Source organism: Dendrobium catenatum, unplaced genomic scaffold, assembly GCF_001605985.2.
Source record: "Dendrobium catenatum unplaced genomic scaffold, ASM160598v2 fragScaff_scaffold_474, whole genome shotgun sequence".
Lineage (NCBI taxonomy): Eukaryota > Viridiplantae > Streptophyta > Magnoliopsida > Asparagales > Orchidaceae > Dendrobium > Dendrobium catenatum.
Window position 1 is genome coordinate 866,487 of NW_021318936.1, and position 12,288 is coordinate 878,774.

The 12,288-nt window shown below is 35.5% G+C and overlaps 1 protein-coding gene across 1 annotated transcript; it reads right to left on the reverse strand.

Annotated features, from left to right (window-relative positions):
* Window positions 1-374: 374 nt before the first annotated feature.
* Window positions 375-6,635, reverse strand: LOC114579536. The gene is made up of 3 exons (XM_028694398.1): window positions 6,591-6,635; window positions 1,127-1,197; window positions 375-744 (listed from the first exon to the last, which is right to left on the reverse strand). Exons 1-3 carry the CDS (start codon window positions 6,633-6,635, stop codon window positions 375-377), a joined length of 486 nt encoding a protein of 161 aa, XP_028550231.1.
* Between the last annotated feature and the right edge of the window lie 5,653 nt (window positions 6,636-12,288).

A 12,288-nucleotide genomic window follows, 5' to 3' on the forward strand; every position in this document is an offset into this window, starting at 1 on the left:
GAAATAAAAATGTTAGGACAATCATTACCAATATCATTATTGTTCGTACTGTTGCACTTATCAGCTATGCCATTGGAGCAATCATTCACATCCATCTCTTTAGGAATGTCATTACCTGTAAGAACCTTAACGGTTTTTGTTCTAGTTTCGGGTAAAGCAGGCACAACAGGTGTGGAATGGGTCACAGCCATTTCATGTGGTGATTGGTTCTCAGAAGAAATAATATTTCGAGCCAGCTCTGGTGGGGTTATGGGTTCCTTCTGATCCAACCGATTGGGATTTTCCGTGATCATGTCACCAACATCTAAAGTTTTATCCATCTTTTGCCCCACCGAGTTGCTTGAATTTTTCTTAAGGTTTGGATGGAGTTTAAATCATTCAGCCGCCGCATACCCATGTGTTTTACAGTGATTACAGAAGTCTGGCACTTTTTCAAATTCAACTTTTTGATGGTAACCGAATGCTTTAGAACCAATCCAAATCTCCTTAGCATGTTTCTTAGTAATATCCACTTCAACTAAGATCCTCGCCACAGAAGGTCTGGTTCTTGAAGCTGTGGCATGGTCAGTTTGCAAGGGACGGCCAAAAACAGAGCCAAGTGCAAAAAGAACTTTAGCATTAAAGAAATGAAGTATAATATTATGAAAAGATATCCATATAGGCACTATAGGGGATTCTTCCCTCACATAAAATAATGGAGTAAATTTCAAAACCCGCATTTGACAGTTCAATATAAAATATGATCTACACGCAAAAACACAGCTATAGTCAAGATCATTTGAGAGTTGAATCACTACATGCTTAGAATCCAAAAGACCTACAGAGTAAAATCCCGAAAGTTCTAAACTACCAAAGAAAGCACGGATGGAGTCCAGATTTGGTCTACGAAGACCGAATTTACCCACGAGTAAATTGAAAAGGGGAAGCAAGTTTTAAAACTTCTTCATCCGAAAGCAAAATAGCCGGCACTCCATTAAAAGTAGACTGGGTTAACGAAGGAAGGGTATCACCTGCGCTTGCACCAGCAAGAACTTCCTTAAAAGAATGAGACTTTGGTGGAGAAGAAGCCCCCGCTTCCAAGCAAAAAAGCCTTTGTTCCGATTATGAGCATTAGAGGTAATAATACCTCAAGCCGTCGATGACGGATCCCCCATCGAGAACGTCAAGCCCAAACAGGGCAAGACGAAAAGAAGAGCACTAGGAAACCAAAGCAGTAAAAAAATCAAGGATCGCTTGCTAGGAGATGGACGAAAAATGAGAAAGAAACAGAGGCAGGAAGGAACCCTAAAATCACCAGAGGCGGCGCTTAGGGTATTTCGTGCTGGTGAAACGCCGATGCATTACATAGAATTCAAGTTGAGTTGTTTGTGATCATCATTTAATTAACTAAACAAACAAACTTGAATAATATTTTAAATACTCATTCCTTAAATAAACAAGTTTGAACACTAATGTCTTCAGCTCATTTATGTTTATGAACAACATCATTTGAAGCTCGTGAACAAGCTCGACAATAAGCTTGATAAGAAGTTCGATTCGTGTTCGATTCAGAACTCGTTAACAAGCTCGTTAAAATCTCAATTAATATTTGATTATAAAATTGATAATTATATATTATATAAATATTTTATATTTATTACAAATACATAATTTTTGTTAAATAATATAATGTAAATTAATTAACTATTATAATATATGCTAATCAAAATATAAGATGAATTATAGATCAATTGTTCATGAACGAGCTCATTTGGTAGCTCAAAAAAATTTGTTATATATGTTCATGAACTTGCTCTTTTGATAGCTCAATAATACTTGTTAGATATGTTCGTCAACATACTTCTTTGATAGTTAAAAAAAATTACTAAATATGTTCACAAACATATTCAATGTAATTATTTGTTAGGAGGCTTGATAAACTCATTTGTTATGTTAAAGAATATCTAGAAATATAGCTTCTTTATAGCTCATTAAGGTTTATTTGTTTAAAGCACGATAAGCACTAAATGAATCAAACATGAACACTCATTAATTTGAACAAACCAAATATGAACACAAACAATAAAGCTTAAATCAAACACGAACCAAGCTTGAACAAGCTGATAATATATTAACTCGAACATGAACATTCACATACAAAGCTCGATTCGTTTGCAGCCTTACCTGTTTAGACTACCACAATTTTTCTATTAATCATGATTGAGGAATGGTATTTGAGAATTTGGACTACGTACCTTAGGTGACTATATAGTCTAAATATTAGGCATTATTCCATTTTTTTAAAAAAATTATGTTTTTTTTTTCTTTCTATTTTTTATTATTTATTTATTTATTTTATTTTTTCATAGATGTTAGATTAGTACTAGTGGTTGTGTGAATAGATGACAGAAAGACCTCTAAGCTAATTAGCTTAAAATGAATTGCCCATCGTAAGGTCCTTAATTAATTAGTTACCCTATAATTAGTATATAATCTAGCAATAAGCACTACTCAAGCATTCTTAGCCATTCAAGGCTTCTTGACATAAGTAGTCACAATGGCAAACACCATGACAGAATAGAGGTCAAGTTCAAAAATCTTTCGTCTTGTTCTCTCCCTTCATGACACTAGCTAACTAATTAGCCACATACATTGAACCTGGTCAGTTTTTTTTTTTTTCTTTTGAAGGGCATGGAATCACCTCTTCAGTGGTCACTACCACCTTTAATTTGGCATCTTTTTATACTGTTTCAATATAACTCCTTTCTCTGCTACCATAGAATCTAGTTTAGTTTATATTGTATAAACTCAATTACTGCTTAAACAAGCTTAATTTGACATCCTAGTTTTGCTTCTCTCGGTATTTCTCATAATCTCTAAACAATGAAGATATAACTAATTCTAATTAATAAAGTAGTTATAAGTTAGGAAGATTGTGCAAGTGCATTCTTTTTTGTAACAACAATTAATGGAATATTTTCATTATATCATACATTTAGTTCACACACTAGTGCATTTTTCTTATTGCCAGATTAGATGCTAAAGAACTATTCTCGTCTAATGTGACATAAAATTTTGAACATATTTGACAATCGACTAACGAATTTTTCTAATAATACATGTGAAGATATTGCATAAAAATATGTATGGATTTAATTGAATGAATATAACATCTCTCAAAAGAATTATTCTCGTCTAAGTAGGAGGAAATATTAGTTGTAAGTTTTGAGCATTGCTCTAAGTGTTGATTAGAAGAATACAATGTTGGTCCTTTTTTATCGCAACAAGTTCATAATAATACATATCTACGCATACTTAAAAAAATTAATTACATAGCTTTGTACTTATATTTGCTATCCACAACTACGAATTTCATATCAATAAAATGTTTAGGCCGCTAATCTCCAGGAAAAAAAAAAATGTTAATGTCAATAGTACATGGTAGCATGAAACAGTGAAAGGAATGTGGTGATGAATATTAACCTAGGACTGACTTCATGATAAGATTTAGTGTTTAAGATCTAGTTTCATAATGACACATCAATACTAGAGAGTAAGTAAAAGACAAAAGTGCATGTAGGGGTGAGGAAAGGATTTCTCATATCACAAAGTAGAGGTTTTCCTCTTCCTCACCTCGCCCTAAAACATGGCCAAGTTCACTGCATTAGTAAAGCAAATACTTCAGATCTTCTACACATTCTCAGTCACGATTGTCTATATAAAGTTGAAAGACAACATAGAATTACTCCAAGAAAAATTAAAGAGACATTTCCATGGTTGAGTTTTCTCTGGAGTTCCCTTAAGCACTTCATTGTGTTCATAAATATACAAAATTTTGAAGTTAATTCTTCTACCTGTTTATAGAATCTACACTGAAGTGTTTGGGGGAACTCTAGGTACCACTTAGCTTAATTCGGTATATATACATATCTATATATGACTGCGTGGTGAAGCAGCTTTATGAATATTTCAGATATTGCAATTTAGTCGTTGGCTGTCAACTGGAGTTCCCTCAGGCACTTCATTAGGGGTTTTTTGCTTCCCATACGTAGGTGAAGCAGCTTTATAGCTCTACTGAAGTGTTTGGGGGAACTCTGGGTGTCATTCAACATGGATATGATTGTAGTTCATCATAAAAATCTATACGGTTGATTGCTAAGTGCAGATAGATCTCCCAACGTTATATATGATCAGGTATTTATTTATTCATTATATGTGTTTATTATTACATAGGAAAATCACTAAATTTTCAGAGCTTATCCTCTTTAAATCCTTGCTGGGTTTGAATATTGATGGCTTTAATTGTTTTCTTTCTGTGACACTTGCTGTTTTTTGTTCTGCATACACTAATACTCTCTCTCTCTCTCTCGCTGCCTCTCTCTCCCTCTCTATCTCTCTCTCTACACATTGTTTGCACATAAAATGCTTTTGAGTTAGACATCTGTGAAAGCAAGAGCTCGTGGAATTAAACACTTACTAAATTTATCAAAAGCACCTGTTTCAAACATTCATCCGAAGTTTGATGAATTTGAACTCCTGATAAAATTATTTTTTTGTGTTTTCTGTTGAAAAATAATGTTTTCTATAAGTAATGTAGCACAATTCAAACATAATCACATAATTATATGAACAACCTGCTCCTCATTGATCAATATCAAAACCATTCTGCAACAAAAACCTGATAATAATAATGAAGAAAGTTTTTTTTTTTTAATGACCGCAACCAAAATAATTTCATGATTTTTTGGCAAGAACTTGCTCAACATTAGTTATAAAAATACTAACATGATAATTATAATACTGAGCAATATATCTATTAAAATACAGATCAAACGAAGAAAACACTTTTACAAATAGCTTCTTCACCAAAAAATCTCCCAGCGGCCGATTCCTATAAACTTCATTTAAATGTGAGTATTTCCTTAATTATTTCATAGCTTTTTTTACTAGGGCAGGCTGTTTGTCATCGAAAACCATGCTTTTGAATCTGAAAGTAGGGTTTCTACCAGAGGTAGCATTTAAACTTGAGTTGAAAGCAGTAAGAAAACATTCTCAAATAAAGCCTAAGCAAATTCAACCCATGTTAACAAAAGTTGGATGTTTTATCTACACAATATATGATAAGTACCATTTAATATATCTATGCAATGTAGAATAAAAATATTTATCAATACTTCATCTCTTAGGGGTTATGCTCATATTTATAGGTAACTTGCATAACCAAGAATATCAATTTGCTTAATAATATTTCAGTCTCTAAATAAATTGGTTCTTTTTTAATTCTTGTTAGAGATCTGTTTTCCATTTCATTAATGGATGTGCCGAGTCTCTTGGATCTATTTTATTGCCTCTCAACTTTACGAAGACTTTTGTCAAAGAAAAAAAAAAGAACTATTGTTGGCATCGTATCATGGATATGAATTCCCTTCAAACTCAGCTTTGTGTCAAGATTAATTTTTATTGCTCAAGTTTTTGGATGATATTAAGTTAGTTTTCATTCTATATCGTTTCTTTAGTGTATATAATAAAGTTTGTCTTTTTCTTCTTTTTAATTCCATGCTTACAATGAAGTGTTGGGCACTTTAATTTGTTATATTGGGCAAATATATTTGCTCAAATTAGAAAGTGATGTCATGCAAAATGATAATCAAGGAAATAGATGGTTTTAAGGAAATTTAGTTGTCATATGATGATAATAATTTATGCATGAAGAGTCAAATGAGATATTATTTTATCAGTAACTGTCAAATGAGAATTTTAAAATGGACGCCTTTTTTCGATGTGCATGAAGAGTCCCCCATAGTTCCGATCTGGATTTCCTTTCCGAATTTTAGATTACATTTTTTTAACCCTCAAGTCTTGCATGAGTTTGGATCTATTTTTGGGAGGCCTTTGCAACCGACCAAGCAACTGCATCCAGGACCCGTCCGTCTGTGGCTTGGGTCTTGGTGAAAGTTGATATATCTAAGAAACATCCTAAAGAAGTTTGGGTGGGATCAAAGGCTTTTGGTTATTTGCAAAAAGTTGAGTTTGAGAAGGTGTCGAATTTTTGTTCTCATTGTAAGATTCATGGCCATGCAATTTCCGATTGCTTTAAATTACATCCTGAGCTTATAAAATCTACTAAACATTCGGTTGAGAAGGTTGATTCTCCTGTTAATTCTATTTCTCATAATGTGCTGGATAAAGTGGTGCCAAATGCTATTATTGAAAACTAGGTGGATGCTGCGACTAGCTCTGTTGTGCCAGAAAACATAGGTGATTTGGAGAATAATTTGGAAGGTAAGACTTTGTGCAATGGAAGTGAGAAACTCCCTAATATTTATGTTTCTATTGACTCTATGTTACAAAACTCTACGGATGTTCCTTTAGTCGCCCCAGATACTAACTTACTTATTAATTTAGATTCTTACTACAGGAAAATCACCCAAAACCAGCGGCTTTTTCCGGTGATTTGGGTGGTAACACCGGCGGTTTTAAAAATCAACGGCGGCTTTTCGGCAGTTATCCAATCGCCGGAAAAAATGGCGTAGAAAATAATTTGTCGGCGGTTTTTACTTGCGGTTTTGGTTCCCGTCGGTCTTCCGGCGGCTTATACCGCCGTTTATTACCTTGCTTTGTACTGGCGATGTTCCATCCGTTGCGTCGCCTGTCATGTGACCGACGGCTTATCAGCGATCCCTTCAACGACGGCTTGCCAGCGGTTCCTGCGGCCGGCGTGCATTAGATAAACCGCCAGCACGCGTCTGTAAATTGCCGGTACTACACTGGCGGTTCCCGACGGTCGTACCGGCGATCTAGACCGCCGGGCTTTCACCGGATAACCGCAGGGTGTAGTAGATAACCGCCGGTATAATACCGGTAGTTTAACGAAGTTACCAGTGGCGTCAATCAGCCGTCCGGTATCGTCGTTTCCAGCGGCTGAACCGCCGGTTAGCCGCCGGAAACCTATAGCACCTGAAAAAAAAAATTGACAGCCTCCCATCTATATGAGGGAGGTTCCCTAAATTCTAAACCTGCACAAAAAGTAATATATAACAAGATTTGGGCAACACGTCGTTATATTCAATTAACTATCACAACTATATACATAAGCACAATAAAACAAAATATTAAATGTAAACAAAATTAATATGTTCAACCATAAAACATAAGTTAACAAGTTCAGAATTTCACAAATTCACAAAGTCACAGTAAACATAAAAAAGTTGTACTCCTCAGATATATCCTCGCTGTCTCGAGATGTTCGTCGCTGCTCTTCCTCTTGCTTCCTCTAATTTTCAACTCTGTAGGATTGCAGCTCTGCTTGCATTTCATTTTGAACCCTTCTCATTTCTTCATTCTCTCTAGTCAATGCTGCAACCCTCTAATTCACAGTTTCTTCAGCTCCAGTACTTGGATCATAAAATGCTGAGGTGGATGAACTGCCCTCATAAGCATAGCCCTGTGAACCTAAGCCATATATCCTCCCCCTCTGTCTTCCACCAACAACATTTGACCAAGTATGATACTCGTAAGTGTGGGCTGATCCTAAAGATGATCCCTCGCCAGTGGAATGGCGGCTTTCTCGAGCTCGCACAAAATCATCCTGTGAGAATAAAGCCATAAAATAAATTGTAAATTGATATTACAATTAGTTTAATTAAAATAAATTTTTATTCCAATTTTCTAAAAAAATTTACTCACATGAGCCTTCTTAGCCTTTTCATCTACCCACTGATGATCAGCTTGATGTTGATGAGTTCTTGTATGCAACTCCAGTGGTGTTGGCTCCCGATCAAGATACTCTCTTTGAAAATTTAAGATATAGTTATAATAACATAAATATATTTAATAAACTAATTTAAAACTCTTACCAGTCACCGCCTATGTTCCGTATGAGGTACCGATCCACCAGTATGAAGAGAGCTTCCTAAACCACCACAGTCAGAGGCTCTGTTCTGTTTATTCTGCTCTCTCATTTTTATAAAATCAGGGGTCGCCCAAGCACTACTCAAATCAGCTCAAACGCCCTCTCCAATCCAATTAGGATGCTGCCCAGACTTTCTAATATCCATGCTATACTCAGGCAACCACCTAAATTCTTTATGTAAAAATTTAGGCAATACCAAAAAGATTAGTACAAATTAAATCACATATTTGAAATCATACCAAAAAAGTATACTTGAAATTCTCCAAATCACATATCTCTAATCTGCTTTGAGATCTTCTTCCAGGATAAGTAAGGAGCATCATGTTTATTCTATATAATATCCCAGATCATATGTATAGGTGGCCTTGAAGGATTGAAGCTGCAGGTTATTTTTTTTGACAATAACATGTAATATATCAAAATACAAACAACTTAATAACATAAACTAAACTTACTTATCGCCCTTAGGCTAAATGTATTGGTGTATGGACCCATTGTTGTTACGAGGTCCTAAGTCCTTGATGAAAAAAATGGAGGGTTGTGTTAGGTAGTTGACAACCAACATAAAATGCTTTAATATGAGTTGAAAGTCTTTTCACCCCACAAAATACCTATAATCACCATGTTGATCCTTTTTTGAACCCTCTAAAGAAATTCAAGTGCTCTCAATAAGTTGTTTTCTTTCCACCCCACAAAAAAGCTTAAGACTTGTCTAACTATAGCATCACAATGGTGTTATAGCTATACTCCTTGAATTGCTCTAGCCACCTAACATGACTATCAATCACTGTGGTGCTTAACTGTCAATAGAGTGATATGACTTGTCTAACTATATATTTTTCATCTGGCAACTAGATTTTTCATTTGGCATCTTGATTTCAAATACAACAAAGTGAATACAAGCAAGATACTAAATACACATTCTTATATATAAAATGTAGTACATAGATATAATCCTTTGGATTACCTCCCATGAAGAGCTAAATTATAGTCTTTAGCTAGACTTTGTTAAGTACTCTTCAAGATGAGCTAATGTTAACATACTACAAGATCAATATATGTTGAGTCTAGTGAATAGGTTGTTAAACCTAAGTTAATGTCCCATGGCTTTCAAGAGGGGGGGTGAATTGGTAGTTAAAAATTATTCCTCTTTTGGATGAGTTGAACTAAAAATAACTTTAGTGAATTTTTATAAAAAAGTTTTTCAACCACAACTTTTTAAACAGTAAAATGAGGAAAATAAAAAAAATAGTAAAAAAATAAACGACACAAGATTTATAGTGGTTCGGTCTAAATCAGACCTACATTCACTCCCCAGAGGCACCCTCGAGTATTGCACTAATACCAATAGTGTCTCTCCTTTTGCACCCACAGCAAGGCGGAGAAGTCTTTATAAACACTCTTTCCATCACTACTCGGTGCGGTAGAGAACCGTCATTCTTTTACACTATCCCTAGTGTTGGCAGAGAACCAACCGTCCTTTCACACTCTCCTAGTGTGGGCAGAGAACCCTTCATCCTTTCACACTCTCCTAGTGTGGGCAGAGAACCCTTCGTCCTTTCACACTCTCCTAGTGTGGGCAGAGAACCATTCATCCTTTCACACTATCCTAGTGTGGGTAGAGAAACCGATCTCCTTGACTGATCTCCTCACAAGAAATCTAGAAGGAAGAAAGAAAAGAGTGAAGTAATCTTAAATCACAAGTAGGAAATCTTACCTTTGAACACCAAGCAAAGCCTTCACGCTCCTATGGAAGAAATCCTTCTTTGAATGCTCTCTCTTACTCTCTCCTTGAGTCTTCTTTCAATAGGCATGAAGATCAATGACCAAAAAATATTTGGTGGCAGTCTAATATGGATTATATATAGGAAAGATAAGAAAAACTGCCCAAAAACTTCAAATTTTCAATTCTGTACGCAGTGGATCATCCCGGACGATTTTACTTAAAGTGTCAGAAATGATCCTAAAGTATATTGGTACAAACTATGTTCGTACACGATCATCATCCTGTACGAACTAGGTTCGTCCTATACGAAACGGTTATTTCATAGGTCAGTTTTCAAATCCCTACAGGACGTAACCAACTGTGATAAGTCGGTTTGGTTCGTCCTAGGATGAACAAATTTCATCTTGGATGATTTTATACAGAGAGTTTTGTCCAGAGACGAAGGTTTAATTTCGTCCTGTACGATTTTAAACAGAGAGTTTCGTCTAGAGACGAAAGGTAAATTTCTTCTGGACGAATAGTGCAACGTGAGAATCCAGAGGCGTTCGTCCCGGGATGAATATTAAATTCATCCTGGACGATTAGGACTTAAAAAATTTTTCTCACTGCCTGTTCGATCCATTGCTCTTCTGAGGGTCAATTGACATGATCATTCCGTACGAACTATGTTAGTCCCGTATGATCAGTTCACAAAAGTTATATCCCCATATGTGTGTTGTGAATATTCACTCAATCAATCACTCCCTCTCAATTCAAAAATATTTTTAAAGCTTTTAATTTACAAATGATTGGATGCTGAATTTGATTTGAAGTCTTCATAGTTTGGAGTTGATTTTCCTGAAATGTTAGAACACACTAGAGCAAAAACAAATTTTCCAAAAGGTGTTAGAAGATATTTATACATAAAACAATAATATTTATAATCATCAAAATAATATAAGTTGCAAAAATGAAAAATATGCAAATAAAAACTCTCTTAACATTATATATATCCGCTTCCAAATAAGGCTTAAGTATATAATTATTAAATTTAGAGGAATGGGTATTTTTTTGTCCAAATTTTAATAACTTTATAAGGTTATACTTTAATGATAGTGAATGGACCGGGCCACCAAGACTTCAACGTCGTAAAAACTAATCTTAGTTTAGGGTTATAAAATAATACATCCTAATTGTGTGAAAATTATTTCTTAATGATCCTACAATCATGCAAGTTCTTACTTTATTCATTACAAATCTTAAATTTTCATAGGCATCCAATCTAAATTCTCAAGTTCATACAAATATATGTGTCTCTTCTCCTTAACATCTTTAAGATAAAAGTTTAATCATGTAAGCCCATAGAACAACATTCAATCTAAGTTGAATACCTATTTTGGAGATTCACAATTACTTTTCTATGTTGAATACCTAATTTTGTGATACAAACTCTTACAAATGTCTAGTGAGAACAAATAATCACAGAAAATCATTCATGGTTATCCTTCAACTCCCACGAACACGAACGCGTACGGCCGATGTGACATCGACGATGGCAAGGCAATGAGGCTTCGAGGAAAGGCCGATATGGGGTCGGCGGCCGGAGAGAGATCGTCCTATCGAGTGTGAGGCGTGCGGAGGCGAAGGCAGAGGTCGGCCGAAGTGAGAGAACGCAAACATAAAAATGATCTGGGAGGCGCGGACCTGTTCATTTTAGGGCTTAAATCGGCGGCATTCCGGCGGTCAATACCGCCGGTAAAGAAATCACTTATCACCGGTGGTATAAGCTGTCGTTAAACCGCCGGACATTTTAACCGCCGGCGGTTTGACCGGCGGTTTGATAACCGCCGCTAGTTCCGGCAGCCTTAACTAAGATAACTGCTGGTGTGTCACCGGTAATACCTGGCGGCTAAACCGCCAGCAAAACTGCCGGTGATACCGGCGGTCCACTAACCACGATACCGACGGTCCACTAACAGCCGGTCAAATCCACCGGTAACAGCTAAATTTCCTGTAGTGTCTGAGATTAATGAAAATTATGAATAAGGGGAATTTATCCCCACGAAAAATAAAAAGGATAGACTGGTGCAAAATTTGAAACATGGTAGCTCTTTGCCTTTGGATTTAGAAGGCTCTAAATCTAAAAAACCTGTAGAGGATGTTTCCTTCTTTAAAATTCTAAAGGAGGAGAGCTTTACTAAAGTTAATAAGAAAAAAGGGAAAAAGACTAATGATTTTGTATTCTCCACGCCATTTTCTACTAGAGCTCAAACTAGTGCTAAAGGTTCTCATGGTTAAGTCCCTTATTTAGAATGTTAGAGGTATTGGTGGGAAGGATTCTAAAACTAGAGTTAGAAACATTTGTAGGATTCATAACATTCATTTGTTGGTGTTACTTGAGCCTTTGATTGCTATGAATAAACTTGATATTACTGCTTCTAAATTAAGTTTTACTAAAAATTTTGCTAACTGCTCTAACAAGATTTGGATTATGTGGAATAATCCTATCAACATGAATATTCTTGATGATTTAGTTCAAGTTGTGCATGTTCAATATATTTGTTTAATTTTTATTGTAATGCTTCTTTTGTTTATGCTGCCTGCTCTAGAGTGGGCCGGTTAGCCCTTTGGGATCAACTTAATAGTTTTGCTTCTAATATTTCTGGGCCGTGGTGTGTTGGAGGTGATTTCA